This window comes from Sander lucioperca, chromosome 8, assembly GCF_008315115.2.
Source record: "Sander lucioperca isolate FBNREF2018 chromosome 8, SLUC_FBN_1.2, whole genome shotgun sequence".
Taxonomy (NCBI): domain Eukaryota; kingdom Metazoa; phylum Chordata; class Actinopteri; order Perciformes; family Percidae; genus Sander; species Sander lucioperca.
Genome location: NC_050180.1, coordinates 26,698,938 through 26,717,781, shown reverse-complemented (window position 1 = coordinate 26,717,781; position 18,844 = coordinate 26,698,938). Strand labels below are relative to the sequence as shown.

Genomic DNA, 18,844 nt, shown 5'->3' with positions numbered 1-18,844 from the left:
CCTACCACATATAGCCTATTGTCTAAAATTAAGTTGCATATTAAACTGGGCCTACAATAACGTGTAGGGTGGCCTAAAGCCTTTATACATACCTTTTCTTTTGCATAGAATACTAAGCTATTAAAGTATAACAGCCTAATAATTGTTGGCATTATTTTAAAAATCATGTTTTAATGTTACACATACACATGGCAGAGTGAATCCTTATTAACTGTATCTGTGGGGGGCTACCTTAGTGACTACATTACCTATAGACCAGTAAACAGTGGGGATTTATATTTGCTAATAATATGTTGGATTCATGTTAAGACGGCGGCCCCCCTGCATTGGGTGAATGGAACTGAACCAGAAATGAAATAAAAATGGACTCTATTGCTTGTGCTGTTTTAATACAGGTTATTTTTTTCAATTTGGGTTCTAATCTGCACCATGAAATGAGCAACTTCTCTGGGGACTACCAACGTTAAACTTCAACAGGCACACACACACACACACACACACACACACACACACACACACACACACACACACACACAGACACACAGACACACACACACAGACACCAAAATGCAACCTAGGGTCTTTTTGTGAATGTACCCGAGTCAAACTTTCGTTTAAAAGCATAATTAGGATGAAAGCGCCACTTTTAAGATTGACCGTGTTTTGGTTTTCGGTCTAATTGCCTTTTGAGTGCTAGGGGCACTACTATGATAGCATCAAAATCACTATAATTCGTTGTTTTGCTGTTAGTGAAAAACAATATTGACCTTGTAGTTGAAAAAGGAGCCTCATATAAGAATCACAGTTCCTATGGAGTCTGTTCATTCGCATTCAGAGATTTTAGTGTTTTAAAAATAGTGATTTTGATGCTATCATAGTAGTGCCCCTAGCATTCAAAAGCCCATTTGACAGAAAACGAAAATACGGTCAATCTTAAAAGTGGCGCTTCCGTCCTAAATATGCTTTTAAATTAAAGTTTGAAATGGATACATTCACAAAAAGACCCTAGGTTGCATTTTGGTGAGAGTTACGCTTTAAATAAATAAAAAATACGCGTAAGCCAGCATATATCCACCAGACTCCATGTAAATAATCACTACTTTTAGCGTGTATAGAGCCAGCATATCTCCACCAGACTCCATGTAAATAATCAGTACTTTTAGCATGTATAGAGCCAGCATATCTCCACCAGACTCCATGTAAATAATCAGTACTTTTAGCATGTATAGAGCCAGCATATCTCCACCAGACTCCATGTAAATAATCAGTACTTTTAGCATGTATAGAGCCAGCATATCTCCACCAGACTCCATGTAAATAATCAGGACTTTTAGCGTGTATAGAGCCAGCATATCTCCACCAGACTCCATGTAAATAATCAGGAATTTTAGCGTGTATAGAGCCAGCATATCTCCACCAGACTCCATGTAAATAATCAGGACTTTTAGCATGTATAGAGCCAGCATATCTCCACCAGACTCCATGTAAATAATCAGGACTTTTAGCGTGTATAGAGCCAGCATATCTCCACCAGACTCCATGTAAATAATCAGTACTTTTAGCGTGTATAGAGCCAGCATATTTCCACCAGACTCCATGTAAATAATCAGTACTTTTAGCATGTATAGAGCCAGCATATTTCCACCAGACTCCATGTAAATAATCAGTACTTTTAGCGTGTATAGTGCCAGCATATTTCCACCAGACTCCATGTAAATAATCAGTACTTTTAGCGTGAATAGAGCCAGCATATCTCCACCAGACTCCATGTAAATAATCAGTACTTTTAGCGTGAATAGAGCCAGCATATCTCCACCAGACTCCAGAAAGAAAAGAAAAAGAAGAAAAAACATGAAGTAGTGCAAAGAGTTGGAAAAGTGGTTTAATTAGTATGAATATCATTGAAATGTTGAATAATATCAATAATGTATGAAACAAGAGTGGAATATTTTATGTTTTTTTGAAAAGTTTGAAATGTGTAAGAATAGCCCCAGATGTATGAAAGATATGGAACATTTTAAAGTTTGAATCAAGTATGAATCAGTAGCTATAGTTGGAGTTTGAAGATTGCTTATTTAATGTAAAACTTCTTCTAAAAAAATCTTAATATTGTATAAAGTATTAATAGCAGAAAACAAGTTGAAGATTTCCCATCATGTGCTTAAAAAAAAAAGCCAAGTGAGTCCGTTTGCAGTCCGCAAGACCCTTCAAGTTCCGCCCCCTGCTTCAAGATCAAGCAAAGATGCTGAACAAACTGAAAGAGAATCAATGATAGAGATTATAGATGAGCTGTAGAGGCATCATGATGGCTCGTTAGAGTTACAGGTTCTTGGAGCACACGAAAGAAGCCTGGTTGTTACAAGCCAAGTCGTTCCAGTTTGCTGTAGAGAGAGTTTACAACCAATGTAACTGATTACATTTAACTTTTATATTTAAAAGTGCAACATTCAACAAGATGTTTTAAATGTTTTTTTTACCTCCGCCCCAATTCATCAAAAGACAGTTCTCCGCTCCACCGCGGTTGTTAGGCTCCCCCGCATTGAAGCTTTTGTAGGTGAAATCGGATCTATCAGTCCACAACCACGTACCCTCCTGGAGGAGAAAGATTGTTTAAAAGTCAAAGTGAAATCAAGAGTTTTTGTTGTAGTACTCATTCCATTCTTATTTTCTACAACAACTCATGAGACCCAACGCATTCTCATGAACGGGTTTGTATGATATCCTATGAAATGTATGCACAATCGCCTATTTTTGTATGAAATCCTACGAAATTAGGCGACCACCTGCTGGTCACATTACAGTTAAATTTAGCTGAGAAAAGGTGACAGTGAGCCGGGTACTGTGTGTCATGCAGCGACGAAATTTATGTTTAGACACCAAAACGACTAGTTAAGATGGAAAAAAAAACGTGGTTTGGATTAAAACACTCCAGGGACATGAACACTCGTTTAGAAGGTGAAAGTCTTGTGTTTTCTCCTTAATTTCTTCCATGACATGAACTCTGCTCTCTAACTTGAAAGTCCTGTGTTTTAGGAGCCAAACATCCCCCCCCCCGACCTCCTCCCTATGAGGATCTTCATGTTCTTATCATAGGCACCGATTTATGTTTTCCTCCGTGGGTGCTCACGGGTGCACGCCCTTTAAAAAAAAAAGTAGTCAACAAATGTGTGCCAACACGAACACACACGCCTATTGAATCGATAATAAAGCCATAAAGTAGGCTATCTTTCACCTCAGGACAACGCCACTTCTCACAAATACAGATAGGATTGGAGATGAACACGTAACTGTGATCAGCTTTGTGGGAAATTAAGAATCAACTCCACCTGTCTAGTAGCCTAGGCACACGATGACAGACGCTCCACTTAGCACCAACTGCAATGTTTAATTTTAAATGAATGGAGCCTACTGGCAGTCTGGCACTGGGTGCTCAGTATTTTCCGTGGGTGCTCGAGCTCCGGAGCACCCACGGAATCGGCGCCTATGGCTCTCATACAGCAGCAGTCAATGTGCTGCTGACAGTAATAAATGTGGAATACATACAGATTACAGAGCTTTACTTTTCACAGCTATATGTACGAATGCTTCATAAGAACAGGGTGAGAGATGATCGACATCACTTCCTGTGTGATGATAAATGTCTCACCTTCACTGTGTCAGTGCCTCCGATCCAGGAAGTTCTCTGTTCACCGGACACTTGGTTAATGTAGTTTTTGATGAATGTATGTTCTTCATCTGAGTGGATGGAAGCCAGATTCCCACCAACGATCTGGCAGAAGATCTAATGGAGACAATATCATCAGTTTAAAACGTTTAGAAAGAAACAAAAACATAATCACATTATTAACAGATACGATCTCAGGGCAGTTTTAAAGTCACAGGGGGGCAGTTAATACTTATGTGGTGTGGAAGAAGTATTCAGATCCTTTACTGCAGTAAAAGTACTAATACCACATTATACAAATACTCTGTTACAGTAAAAGTCCTGCATTTAAAATGTGAATTAAGAAAAAGTATGTAAGTATCATCGGTATCAACTGGTGTTCATGTCTTGCAGTGGTGCAAAAAGTGGGTATGCGCTATATGCGGCGCAGCACCATGTGGGGCGCCAAAGCGATGGTTAAAAAATAAAAAATAAAATAAAAAAGTAATTCTTTCCTTGGTATTTTCTATATGTTGCTGCTGTTGTGCATTTCTAAATCATTACTGCATTTCCTCAATGTTATTATATAACATTTTAGAGGACTAACAGGATAGAGTTGGTGCCATAGATATAGAACAATATCTATGGTCGGCGCTCTGTCTCATAAGATTCCATCATAGAATGTTGACATAGAAGAGGGAGGGGGGGGGTGCCGCCGTGAGCGCAGAGCAAACAGGTATGAGTGTACGAGTAGTGAAGTAGAGTAGTATGGAAAAAGAAAAAGAACAGAGCAAAACAACTGTTGGGGCTGAAAATAGAAAAAGAAAGAGGGAAAAGGAGATGACATGTCCAGGGATGTGACAGCAGTTAAATAAGTGGATGGTGAGAGGCAACAGGTAGGATTTAAAGTGTGACGTCTGTGGTTGCAGGCTCGCAAATATTCATGTTAACAGACTAGCTAGCGTTGGCTAACACTGGGAATGTAGCAGCCAAATGGGGGTTTACAGCTAGTTTAGAATATGCAAAACTGAGGTTGCTGAGCTGAAAACTGATAATATAAGGTAGCATGTACAATAAATGACAAGAATCTGGAAAATATAACTAATGCAATAACTCTGGTTTACCATGGAATCATGCATAGATTTGCTACCAAACTTGGAGGCTTGCAAATATTCATGTTAACAGACTGGCTAGTGTTTGCTGTCTTAATACAAACCAATGTTGCTGATAGCTACATGTAGATTTTGGTTAAACCCTATGGTACCAGTCCGATGCATGACATATCTCAATTTTATTAAGGTCAAATAACAACTGGTAAATATAAGGTAGCATGCACAATAAATGTTAAATATTAAAAAAAACAATATATATATATATATATATATATATATATATATATATATATATATATATATATATATATATATATATATATATATATTAGGACCGGGACTTTAACGCGTTAATTAAGATTAATTAATTACGGGACTTTAACGCGTTAATTAATTACGCAAAAAATAAATAACATAATTTTAACCACACTTATTTTTGCACCGCGGAACGTTTTTCAATGAATGAGTTTCAACGGACCGATTATACTGGAGCACCAACTAGCGTTCTTGACATCCGACAACAACAAACCACAGTGAACATGAACGAAGAAGCTGACGAGACCGCTTTGCTTGGCCCCGTGGATGGGAAATTTTGTTTTAAAAAACGAAAGGATGGAAGCGTCGACAAGAGCATGGTTGTGTGCAAGCTATGCAACAAGGAATTTGCGTATCACCGCAGCACATCGAGCCTCAAATATCACCTCAACGCAAAACACATAGGAGTTAGCGTGGACGTTAGCCCGACCGATTAAAATGCGATTAATTTCGATTAATTAATTACAAAGCCTCTAATTAATCCCGGCCCTAATATATATATATATATATATATATATATATATATATATATATATATATATATATATATATATATATATATATATATTTAAAATACAAAATGTGAATGTAATTTCAACAGCAGCACAACCTTACTGCATAATAATTGTCTTATCTGATGCCATCACTAGGCTTACTTAAAGGAGAATTCTGGTCGATTTCAACCCGTAGCTCTGTTGTGTGTAAATGTCGAGTGCTGTCAGTAGCGAGAAAAACTAAACCAATCGGTGCTGCCGACACCGTGTTATCCTCCTGCTGGAGTTAGCACCCAACAGGCTTAAACAGGGCAAGTTTTAACCTTGTTTTTAGCCTCTTAATATGTTCAAAATGTCATTAAAAGTGCCTAACCATGTGAAGTGATTCCTTCTGAGTGAACACTGTATCTGACTGCAGGAGATGTGAAAGAAATGCATACAAGTTGTGCTAATTCAGCTCTGTTTAGTTCCGGTGTTGGTACTGCAAGGAGTGCTTCAGGACCATCTACAAACTACAACACTGAAAAGAGATGCAACCATATTTTCAAAAATAGGCATATGCTTATTTTTTTTAAAGTAAGTGCTGTAGTTCAACTAGCAGGAGACAAGTTATAATTGAGGTAAGTTTGGAGACATTACCTTATTTAATCATTAAATTAATAGCCTACATGTTTTTGTTTCTTAATTAATTTCTTAATATTATTGATATGGAGAAACTAATGAAAAATCAATTACATCATGTTTGTTTGACAATATGTCTTTGTGGAGAAGAAGACAGGCAAGGAGTGAATGAGACAGATATGAGACCAGTGATGACATCAGGTAGAGATGAGACCAGTCATGACATCAGGTAGAGATGAGACCAGTGATGACATCAGGTAGAGATGAGACCAGTGATGACATCAGGTAGAGATGAGACCAGTGATGACATAAGGTAGAGATGAGACCAGTGATGACATCAGGTAGAGATGAGACCAGTGATGACATCAGGTAGGAGTTCCATTAATTAGACCACACAAAACTAAATGTCCAGTATGGTTTGAAGTTCTGTTGACCAACCTATTCACTGTGTCCTTTTTTGGGGGACAATAGTGCAGACAGAGATGGAAAGCCACCACCACTCAAATCACATCAACCAGGGGTGATGATTAGGTTGCCAATTGTCACAATGTGGTTGCCAATGGCAACCGGGCAACCGTTAACGTCGCTGATATACTTTGAAAGATAAACCTTAATTATTCAAAGGCGCCAAAATTGTTGCTGCATACCCCTCTGACACTGGGTGGTTGCACCCTTGATGTCTTGGGAGTGTTTGATCTTTTTTCTTATTATGTGATATTAGTACCTCTCCTGGAACCATCACCTTATCGTGGTGGAGAGGTTTGTGTGTCCCTATGAACCTGAGGGCTGTGTTGTCTGGAGCTTTGTGCTCCTGGTAGGGTCTCCCAAGGCAAAGTGGTCTCAGGTGAGGGGCCAGACAAAGAATGGTTCAAAAACCCTATGAGTGACCGAGGAAGAGATGGAGTGACCCTGCCCGGAGGAAGCCCGGGGCCCCCGTCTGGAGCCAGGCCCAGATGGAGGGCTCGTCAGCGAGCGTCTGGTGGCCGGGTTTGCCACGGAGCCCGGCCGGGCACAGCCCGAAAAAGCTACGTGGCATCCATCTCTCCATCCCATGGGCCCACCACCTGTGGGAGGAACCGTTGGGGTCGGGTGCGCTGCCACATGGGTGGCAGTGAAGGTCAGGGGCCTCGACGGACCAGACCCGGGCAGCAGACGCTGGCTCTGGGGACGTGGAATGTCACCTCTCTGTGGGGTAAGGAGCCGGAACTTGTGCGGGAGGTGGAGCGCTACCGGTTAGATCTGGTGGGGCTTACCTCTACGCACAGTCTCGGTTCTGGAACCATACGCCTGGATAGGGGTTGGACTCTTTTCTTCTCCGGAGTTGCCCAGGGTGTGAGGCGCCGGGCGGGTGTGGGGATACTCAAAAGCCCCCGGCTGAGCGCCACTACGTTGGAGTTTACCCCGGTGGACGAGAGGGTCGCCTCCCTACGCCTGCGGGTTGTGGGGGGGAAAACTCTGACTGTTGTTTGTGCATATGCATCAAACAAGAGTTCGGAGTATTCGGCCTTCTTGGAGACCTTGAGTGGAGTCCTATATGGGGCTCCAGTGGGGGACTCCATAGTTCTGCTGGGGGACTTCAACGCGCACGTGGGCAATGATGGAGACACATGGAGAGGCGTGATTGGGAGGAACGGCCTCCCTGATCTAAACCAGAGTGGTTGTTTGTTGTTGGACTTCTGTGCTAGTCATGGATTGTCTATAACGAACACCATGTTCGAACATAGGGATGCTCATAAGTGTACTTGGTACCAGAGCACCCTAGGCCAAAGGTCAATGATCGATTTTATAATCGTTTCATCTGATCTGAGGCCGTATGTTTTGGGCACTCGGGTGAAGAGAGGGGCAGAGCTGTCAACCGATCACCATCTGGTGGTGAGTTGGGTCAGGGGGTGGGGGAAGACTCTGGACAGACCTGGTAAGCCCAAACGGATAGTGCGGGTAAATTGGGAACGTCTGGAGGAGGCCCCTGTCCGACAGACTTTCAACTCACACCTCCGGTGGAGCTTTTCGTGCATCCCTGTGGAGGCTGGGGGCATTGAACCCGAGTGGACAATGTTCAAAGTTTCCATTGCTGAAGCTGCGGCGAGGAGCTGTGGTCTTAGGGTCTTAGGTGCCTCAAGGGGCGGTAACCCACGAACACCGTGGTGGACACCGGTGGTCAGGGAAGCCGTCCGACTGAAGAAGGAGTCTTTCCGGGATATGTTATCCCAGAGGACTCCGGAGGCAGTGGCAAGGTACCGAGGGGCCCGAAGGGCTGCAGCCTCTGCCGTGAAAGAGGCAAAGCAGCGGGTGTGGGAGTAGTTCGGAGAAGACATGGAGAAGGACTTTCGGTCGGCCTCAAGGTGCTTCTGGAAAACCGTTCGCCACCTCAGGAGGGGGAAGCGGGGAACCATCCAAGCTGTGTACAGTAAGGATGGGACGCTGTTGACCTCAAATGAGGAGGTAATAGGGCGGTGGAAGGAGCACTTTGAGGAACTCCTAAATCCGACTAATACGCCCTCTATGGTAGAGGCAGAGCTGGAGGATGATGGGGGATTGTCGTCAATTTCCCTGGTGGAAGTTGCTGAGGTAGTTAAACAACTCCACAGTGGCAAAGCCCCAGGGATTGATGAGATCCGTCCAGAAATGCTTAAAGCTCTGGGTGTGGAGGGGTTGTCTTGGTTGACACGCCTCTTCAACATTGCGTGGAAGTCTGGGACGGTGCCTAAGGAGTGGCAGACCGGGGTGGTGGTTCCCCTTTTCAAAAAGGGTGACCAGAGGGTGTGTGCCAATTATCGGGGTATCACACTTCTCAGCCTCCCTGGTAAAGTCTTCTCCAAGGTGCATGAAAGGAGGGTTCGGTCGATAGTCGAACCTCAGGTTGAAGAGGAACAATGCGGATTCCGTCCTGGTCGTGGAACAACAGACCAGATCTTTACTCTCGCAAGGATCCTGGAGGGAGCCTGGGAGTATGCCCAACCGGTCTACATGTGCTTTGTGGATCTGGAGAAGGCCTATGACCGGGTCCCCCGGGAGATACTGTGGGAGGTGCTGCGGGAGTATGGGGTGAGGGGGTCCCTTCTCAGGGCCATCCAATCTCTGTACAACCAAAGCGAGAGCTGTGTCCGGGTTCTCGGCAGTAAGTCGGACTCGTTTCAGGTGAGAGTTGGCCTCCGCCAGGGCTGCGCTTTGTCACCAATCCTGTTTGTAGTATTTATGGACAGGATATCGAGGCGTAGTCGGGGTGGAGAGGGGTTGCAGTTCGGTGGGCTGGGCATCTCATCGCTACTTTTTGCAGATGATGTGGTCCGGATGGCATCATCGGCCTGTGACCTTCAGCACTCACTGGATCGGTTCGCAGCCGAGTGTGAAGCGGCTGGGATGAGGATCAGCACCTCTAAATCGGAGGCCATGGTTCTCAGCAGGAAACCGATGGAGTGCCTTCTCCAGGTAGGGAATGAGTCCTTACCCCAAGTGAAGGAGTTCAAGTACCTTGGAGTCTTGTTCGCGAGTGAGGGAACAATGGAGCGGGAGATTGGTCGGAGAATCGGCGCAGCGGGTGCGGTATTACATTCAATTTATCGCACCGTTGTGACGAAAAGAGAGCTGAGCCAGAAGGCAAAGCTCTCGATCTACCGGTCAGTTTTCGTTCCTACCCTCACCTATGGTCATGAAGGTTGGGTCATGACCGAAAGAACGAGATCCAGGGTACAAGCTGCTGAAATGGGTTTCCTCAGGAGGGTGGCTGGTGTCTCCCTTAGAGATAGGGTGAGAAGCTCAGTCATCCGTGAGGAGCTCGGAGAAGAGCCGCTGCTCCTTCGCGTCGAAAGGAGCCAGTTGAGGTGGTTCGGGCATCTGGTAAGGATGCCCCCTGGGCGCCTCCCTAGGGAGGTGTTCCAGGCACGTCCAGCTGGGAGGAGGCCTCGGGGAAGACCCAGGACTAGGTGGAGGGATTATATCTCCAACCTGGCCTGGGAACGCCTTGGGATCCCCCAGTCAGAGCTGGTTAATGTGGCTCGGGAAAGGGAAGTTTGGGGTCCCCTGCTGGAGCTGCTACCCCCGCGACCCGAGACCGGATAAGCGGACGAAGATGGATGGATGGATGTGATATTAGTAGTTTTACTGCAGTAAAGTATTAGAGTACATTGGTATTTAGCATACATGTGTTATGATAGAAAGAACTGCTGTACCTCTGCCTCGGACCAGGTCTTTGTCCGGATGTGGAAAGCGAAACAACGAGAGCCAAACTGAGTCCAATAAGGAGGACAGGAAGCTTGACCCTGTATGAACAAACAAGCCAAAAACAATCAGACTAGTCTATATCGACAACTGTTCATTTATGGGATTGTTCCTCCGCAGCGCTGTGGAGATAGAGCTGGCAATGCAAGACTACAATCAGAGCAACCCAACGAGTCAGAGATACTGTTCTGACCTGGTCACCTAGTTACACAAGACTTTAACAGCCAATGACATTTGACAGTGTTAATCACCATCTAACTCAGGCAGTTAGAGTTCAGAGCTACATTTAGCTTTAGATGCTATACGAATGCGGTCCCTGTTGCACAGGTTTTATCAGCTCACAATTTTCAATGCACATTTATGAGTTCAATTATTATTGATAAAAAGGAAAACTGATGCTTATCAGTAGCAGTTTTAAAAGTTAACAATTGTGCAGTTGACTTTAATGTGCTGCAAACAGCACAACCAGCAAGTTAACAAAACCATGAGTAATAAGCATAATTATATGAGCATTTGATTCTGTATGTGCAATAACATCTGCTGAACAGGGCCGACAACAAGATTGTAAACTGTTTATTAAAATAACAGAACATTTATTGTTAATGTAGCTACACACCAAATTTCCGTTTTTAATTTCGGGACAAAATCTGGGTAATGAGCTGCCAGATATTTTTACTCTTATTTTAGTGATTTATTTCTTAAGAGTGTACTTACATATGCAGTCAACAGTCCGCTGGACAAACAGAGCAACAAAGGCAACGGAAAGACTGATGCCATCTGTGGAAAGATGTTAAACAAAGTCAACATACTGTAGACAATAGAAATAATGTCAGACAATGAATGCTTGCAACTGATCATGAATGAGCCATTCATCAAATTAAAGTATTCTTCTAGTTATACGTGCATTATATAATAAAGATATGGTTTAATATTTGATAGATTATCTAATATTTAAAATGTCTATGATTAAATACACCAAGTTTTATCAAAATAGATAATGTCCTCTCGATAAACACAGGATTCGTTATTATTAAAAGTAAAAATAGATGAATTTGTGATAGTAAATTGAAATATAAATACCTTTGCTGAGGTGGTGATTGGCTGACACAGAGGAGAAGAACAAGCTGATGACTGTCACTGAAAGAAAATGTCAGATCTAAATACTATTAAACAGTCAATAATAAAAATTAGGTTAAACTCATCTTGATTTACTAATGGATTCACAATCTAAACTTAATTTTCTACAATCTAGTATGAACCAAATATTTCAAACTTTCAGGAAAAACATTGATTAGTAATGATAACAGTACAGGTTGAAATATCCATTATACTCACATTAATACTCTTTGTTCTGCCTGGTTTGGTTTGCAGGGAAAAGAGAGTCACAGGCCCTTGTATACCTTGGAAAGGGGAGTGGTCTAAGTCATGACTGACAGTCCTGTGTCCAACATAACAAATATCAGATATTCAAAGTAAAATTATTTTTATTTAAACAACAGCCATCTTGTAACAAGTGTGTTTCATCTTTTTGTTATTGTAGTAACCTGCAACCCAGTTGTTGGAGTTATACCCATAAATCGTTCTGAAATGATGTTCAGAACTGCACGTAGGCAGAAAAACATGTCAAAAACATGATACCACCTAACCACCTTATTTATCTAAGCTTATTACACCATTTACATCAGCAGTCCGGCTCTCACTCTCAGCTCTCTTGATGCTGGTCTCCCGGTCATTCCCCTAGTAAACAAAAAATCAGTTTGTTAAAGAGCCTTGTCCTACCATGCCCCTAACCTTTGGAACGGCCTTCCACTACAAGTTAAAAAGCTAATATCAACTGATATTAAACACACACACACACACACACACACACACACACACACACACACACACACACACACACACACACACACACACACACACACCACACCATACACACAGTGGGATTGATAACCCACCTCTACTCATTACACTATAGCCAACCAGAACACACCATTCTTTCTGTCTTTCCCAAACAAACTGTTTCAGTTATTCTCTCATGATGCTGGTTCTGTATTTATTATTACTCCTTTAATGCTGTTCAATTGTTTTGTTGCTCTCTGATATTTCTGTGTTCCTTTAATTGTAAAGTGCACTGAGACCATGTAGCTGCCAACACATGGCTCCTGAACATTGCTACATTGTGGCTAAGGGTCTTCTTAAAGAGGTATTTTGGGAACGAGTACAAGATTGCTACTGCATATATAGAAAAAGCTTCTCCTCTTGGACAACAATCAAGTCTGAGGATGTCAAAGCCCTCCAAGCTTATGCATTATTCCTGTGTGGATGTTGTAATGTGATGGGAGAACTTCAGTTCATGCAATAGTTAGATATACAAACTAACATGAAAATGGTTATTTCCAAGTTGCCCTTCAAGCTCAGGGAACGAGGGAGAGCCAAAGCTCATGACATTTATGAAGCGACAAATGACAGAACTCATTTCACAAACATGGTTGCATTTCTTGAGAGACGTGAGAGTCTTGGCTGACCCAATCTTTGGAATTGTTGATGGTGTAAGCCTACAGGTTGTTGGCTTAAATTCTTCCAACAAGTTTAAACCACAGTCAAAGAGCAGAATGAAAGGAAGCAGTTTTACTACTACTGTGACTCCAATGGATACTGATGAAGACAAAGCTGTAGAGAATTGCACAAAGAAAGAGACCATGTCATAACAGGTCTGAGTTGATTTGAACGCACCATAAATAGGTGTGTGCACATTACTCAGGTTGCTAAGATGACTGATAGACTCAGAGATATATGCAATAATAAAATAATGTATAATAAAAATCTAGTTAAATGTTAACAGCTCTCCCATTGGGCGAGATGTGGCAGTAAAACACCGTAACGGTTTATTGAAAATGTGGGTGTCTCCATCAATCATAAATAAAATGTAGGCTAGTTGGAATCCGTGATTTAGAGAGACAAATGGTTAAGGGTCTTTCATTAAAAGTCCTCCTCCTGAACAATCTGTCCCCCTCACTTCTTAAATTATGGCTACGCCCCTGTGTCCAATACCATCATCAAACTTGTAGACGACACCACCGTAGTTGGACTTAACAACCTAGACTTTGACAACTGAGACCAAGGAGGTGATGATAGATTTCAGCCGGTCAGGGTGTACTGAACATCCCACTCTCTGCGGGACTTCTACACAGGCCGACTGAAAAAGAAAGCCTGCTGTATTATAAAGGACCCATCTCACCATGGATCCTCCAGAGAGTGGGTACAGAGCAATAACATGTAAAACAAATCAGATGAAAAACAGCTTCTTTCCGGGAGCTGTAAAGACTAGCAGGCTAGTAAAGGCTAGCGCTAGCATGCTAGCTCGTTCTCAATGGAAAAACACTGCTACAACACGCACAAATTCACCCTAATCTACAAAATAAATTGTATAGAACTACTTCCATGTCCCTTTTCTGCAGGTATTCCACGTAAAGTTGGAAGTGTGCCCTCGTTTAGAAGAAGTCTCCCGGCTAATCCTGCCTTGTACTACTAAAGTTGGAGAAACAGCTAGCTAGCTCATGTAGTCCTTACCTAGCTACTGAGCATGTGATCTTACCTAGCTACTGATCATGTGATCTTACCTAGCTACTGATCATGTGATCTTACCTAGCTACTGAGCATGTGATCTTACCTAGCTACTGAGCATGTGCGACTCCCAACAAAGATGTTACAGCAGTGAGAGGTCTCACTCTGTAGCTAAAACAGAGACCTCAACACAGGGTGAAAACAGGAGCTGCAGCAATGTGCAGTACAACTAAAATATGAAACCATGTAAACCTGTTCTGGTACAACCTCAAAATACAATTATGAACCTGAAAATGAGCAGAATATGAGCACTTTAAAAACGTGTTTTACTATTTAAGATAACTTGTATATATTTTGCCTTTATTCATAATTTTTCTAGTTGCATTTGTGTTCTGTTTACTTAAGCATGACATTAAGCAAAAAGATAATAATAATAATAATAATATAATAAATAATAATTTTTATGCGCCGAAAGCGCGATTACCGTCAGTCCGCCTCCTAGTGACAGATAATATCCTGTGTACTGTTAATGTCATGGCAAGGCAATAATGTTAACGTTAGTCAATAACTCTTTTCAGCAAGCGATAGTCCTTCTGTTTTTGAGTGTGTTGCTGCTGTTTGTGTTAAGCGCCCTGCTCTGGTAAGTTCAATGTGATGTTATTCCTACATGCACCCAAATGAGCTAGTGGCTAACGTTAGCTGTAACTTTTACTCACACAAAGTTAAGGTTATGGACATAATAGTTACTGAATGAACTCTGCAAGTTTTCATTAAACCTTTACAAACTTCTTTTCATTATAGGTTGAAGTGGAAGAAGTGCAGTGAGCATCCCCCAAAATCAAGGTGACTCAAATGTTGATTTAGGCTGTAACCTATTTTTCACCATTTCTTTTATTTGGAGCCTAATTCATTAGCATATAAAGCTGGCCTTACACTATATCTTGCTAATATTTGTGAATAACAAGTTAGCCACCCTGAAGTGGAACAACATGGTTTCTGTGTTGTCAGACAATTCATTTAAAAGTGTAGGAAGAGTGGAAGCAGACACACTCTGTGTGATTTCATAATATCAAAGCATAAAGCAGATAAGACCCCACCTGTATTTTGAAATCTGATAACATTGTTATTTGCACTCTTGGTCACAAAGTGCTTCACTGGTTGAGGGGTCAGCCCTGGTCTAGATCAGTTATTTTAGGCAGTCAGCAGTGAATGCATGGACACTGAAGACTTTGATCGTTTTTTGCAAAGTGAGTTGTAATAGTATCTATAAAACCCAGTCTTTGCCAATTATTTTTGCTTTTTCTGTCCTTGAGTTAATCAATCAAAAGTTTCTTAAACAATAAATATCTTGCTGTCTGTTTTTGTGTGCATGTGCAGACCTACATTGTCACCAGACTCACCAGAGAGCAACTTTATTGGTAAGTTACATTAACACTTGAAATTTTGTATTATATTTTGTATCATTAATTTGTAAAGAGGTTGATTGCATAATTTGACTGGTTTCATATTGATTGTTTTATCTGTGCCCACAGGACCAACTTACTCCAAATATTGAACAAGTCTGACCTTTCTGAGGTAATCACACATTTCACATGCAGGAACATTAATTATGTTAAGTTTTTTAAGTAGTGAGTCTGAAGCATAAGTAATTTTAGTGGTCAAATGATTCAATGGAGTGGAAGTGCAAGTTGTGTGCTGTCACCTCAGACACCCGGGCCTATTTATTTAGGCACTACCGTTTACAGCATAGTCATTATTCAAGAGTTAGCCCTTTGCCATGTCACCACAACTCTTGTATTAGTACATTTCCGTTATTTAATGCATTGAAAATTCATTTATCACGTGTCCACAAAGACACATGCCGAACTGGTGCAGGTGAAAGAGCACAAGTAAGAGCCTGGAAGTGTGAGTGGATGGTATGGATGGAAAATGAGTCTGAAATTTAAGATGGGGGATTATCGTGGCAAGCTGTCAAGATCTGGATGTTTGGAGGTGTCTGTCAGCGCAGGTAAAAGGAGCAAAAATAACCCTGACAAAGAGCACCCACACTCCAACATAAAAAGAGCCAGACGAGTTGAAGTGAACTTCCTTTCAAACTTTCCTTTCAAAGTCAGGCCAGTTTGGAAGAAATGAGACTGCAGATTATGGACGAAGAGTCAGCAAAACCTACGCTTGATAGAAATGCTAATGCAGAAGACCTTTGTCCTTCGTCGCCAGGAGATAATTCAGGAAAACCCACAGGTGAAGGACTTCTTGGGGAAATGTCCGGCTCTTCGGATTGAATCACAGGTAAAACACAGACTCTGTCTTTCTCTTTTCTGCCACATATTCACACATTTTTCTATGCCAAATTTTGAATATGTATCACATTCAAATGGAACAGCAAATGCCACTATTCACTGTGGGTAAGAACTATCACTTTGCATGTGACCATGTTGCTCAACGATGTATTTTATGGAACATGTTGCATCACAAATGTGTTTTCTGTTGCAAATCGAGTATTAGTCTTTTTATATAATTATTTTTTTGAGTTTTTGGTTTTGTAGCTTTGTGCTGAGTTCTAACGGATCACAAACGTCAACCTACAGAACCAGTTCTATGCTGTGCTTGACCAACATACACCTGGACTGGTGGCCTTGTATAGGCAGAAGGCGGCACGAACCGGAAAGATATCAGAGGCGCTGCGTGGCATCTTAAAGATTTATGATCTCCAGGTGAGTTAAAGATTAACTTTGAGCTTTAGGTCCCACTGGACAGCAGGGCCTCAGGGTGTCGTTGTCTGTCTAACATTTTGCCAAATGCCATGAAATTTGGTCAGCACATCCATACTGAAAAAAGAATGAAATCTGTTAATATTGACTTTTGCTTGTTCTTCCAGGAAGTGCGCAATGTCAATATGAAGCGTACTGTAGCCCTTCGTGCCCTCCCGGTATACCTGCGTGAGGAGGATCCACAGTTCTTCAAGACTTGGAATATAAGTATTCAGTATATTCACAGAACTATTAGTATCTCTAGCAGCCACTTAACTATATCTAGTTACCCCTTAGTAAACCTTGTGTGTAGGTGTCATTGTAATGGTAAATGGACTGTACTTAGTGTGCACATGGATATACAATACATGTGCATATAAGCATACATACGTATATGTAAAAGCCCTAACCTCATGTAATCCCAAACCTTAATCTCTCACAAAGCCCTGGCCTAACTTTACCCAGACCTGGAGAAGGCTAATCATTTGATTGACCTTTTGGCTTAACCTCTCATGAAATAACACACACACTCACTTTCTCTCTTAAAAATACCTTTTATGAGATGCTGTACATTACACATCACAATACAGCACCCACTATCTAATACCTACCTGCATATTAATAGCCTGTTGAATACTCAGCTGTAAAATACCTACTGTACCTGGGTACACTTACCTATTAAATAACAACCTGTATGATATTAAAATGTAAAATACCTGCTGCTACACTTACTTCTTTTATGATGGGCTGTAGAATAGACAGCTGTAAAGTACTTACCTGTATTCCTACCTGTGGGTTGTTGGCCTGTCGAATAGTTACTTGAGATATACCTACTATATACTGTACTTACCTGTTGAGTAATCACCTGTAATAGTTTATATATTTTCAGTTTTTGTTGACATTGTCAGAAAGCTGAAAATTCTACTATGTTTATTATTGAGGTCATAGTGGGTGAAAATGATGTATTAGGGTGCATTATATTGAATGGGTTTCCTAATATTTTGTCCACTGCATTAACATACAAGAAAGGAGCAAAATATTAGGAACATCATTCAATAACCTCAGTAATAAATATAATATAATAGTAGAATTATCACCTTTTAGATAATGTCAACAAAAACTGAAAATGTATAAAATTCATAAAGGTAGAATTTAAAGGAGAGCTGTTGTAATGGATTGAATTGGGTTACACACGTGCACCTGATGAAGTGGCCAGTGAGTGTACATGCAGTTGTTGTGTTTCTTCAAGTTAACCTAACAGTTGCACCCTCTCTGTGTCTTTCAGGTGGAGGAGTCAGATGAGACAGGCATCATTGACACTCCTGTTGCTCTTGTCACAGCAGTCACAGAGGACACTGCAGATCCAGTTCATTTCAGTCCTGCAAGCATTTCTATTGTTGTGGAAGACGATGTTGTGATGAGTGATATCCCTAACTTGGCTGATGCATTTGCATTGTTGTTTGGGTTGATGTATGCATTGCATTTGGACTATCCCAAGAAACTCATTCACACTTTTACATTCATCCAGAAAATCCTAATGGGTCTTGATGATGGTAAACTTAAAAATTAAAAATGAAATTTAAATGTTTAAGTTTAATTACATTGTAACTTTAAAAAAAATCTTACTTAAAAAAATTAAGTTACTTACCTCAAAAGTTATTACGTAATCAGTTTCTGCAAAAGTTTTGAGTACTATGAACTTACTGGGGTTTACAGTGCTGAGATCATAGGTGTAGATTTCAGGGGGATGCAGGAGTATGTCCTCCTCACATCTGGCTCAGTGGTGTCAGCATAACAACCTAGACCTTAAAAACTAAGACCAAGGAAGTGATGATAGATTTCAGCTGGTCAGGGTGTACTGAACATCCCACTCTCTGCAGGACATCTACACAGGCCATCTTAAGAAGAAAGCCAGCTGTAATATGAAAGGACCCATCCCACCCTGGACACTGCCTGTTCTCACCCCTCCCCTCAGAGAGTGGGTACAGAGCAATGAAATATAAAAGTGTAGCCACTGCCCCCCCCCACACACGCACACACACACACACACACACACACACACACACACACACACGCACACACACACACACACACACTCACTTCAAAGACTAAAAGAACTTGAATGCT

At 41.6% G+C, this 18,844-nt stretch overlaps 1 protein-coding gene across 3 annotated transcripts; it reads right to left on the bottom strand.

The window, feature by feature from the left end:
* Positions 1 to 2,053: 2,053 nt before the first annotated feature.
* Positions 2,054 to 11,814, bottom strand: LOC118492907 (galactose-specific lectin nattectin-like). 3 transcript variants are annotated; one of them, XM_031319247.2, is made up of 7 exons: positions 11,739 to 11,814; positions 11,484 to 11,540; positions 11,118 to 11,180; positions 10,355 to 10,444; positions 3,647 to 3,781; positions 2,478 to 2,592; positions 2,054 to 2,381 (listed from the first exon to the last, which is right to left on the bottom strand). In XM_031319247.2, exons 3-7 carry the CDS (start codon positions 11,178 to 11,180, stop codon positions 2,320 to 2,322), a joined length of 465 nt encoding a protein of 154 aa, XP_031175107.1. In that variant the 5' UTR covers positions 11,484 to 11,540; positions 11,739 to 11,814; the 3' UTR covers positions 2,054 to 2,319. The 3 variants fall into 3 exon arrangements, with proteins under 3 accessions (XP_031175107.1, XP_031175112.1, XP_031175105.1); XM_031319252.2 differs by lacking the exon at positions 11,739 to 11,814 and having other exon boundaries at positions 11,484 to 11,559; XM_031319245.2 differs by lacking the exons at positions 11,484 to 11,540; positions 11,739 to 11,814 and having other exon boundaries at positions 11,118 to 11,210.
* Positions 11,815 to 18,844: the final 7,030 nt, after the last annotated feature.

Coding starts and splice junctions, on each gene's coding strand:
- LOC118492907 (XM_031319245.2), bottom strand. CDS start 11,210: ATGTTGACTTTGTTTAACATCTTTCCACAGATGGCATCAGTCTTTCCG. Junction 10,445..11,117: donor GCGGACTGTTGACTGCATAT/GTAAGTACACTC, acceptor TTGTTCATACAG/GGTCAAGCTTCCTGTCCTCC. Junction 2,593..3,646: donor GAGGCACTGACACAGTGAAG/GTGAGACATTTA, acceptor TTTCTCCTCCAG/GAGGGTACGTGGTTGTGGAC.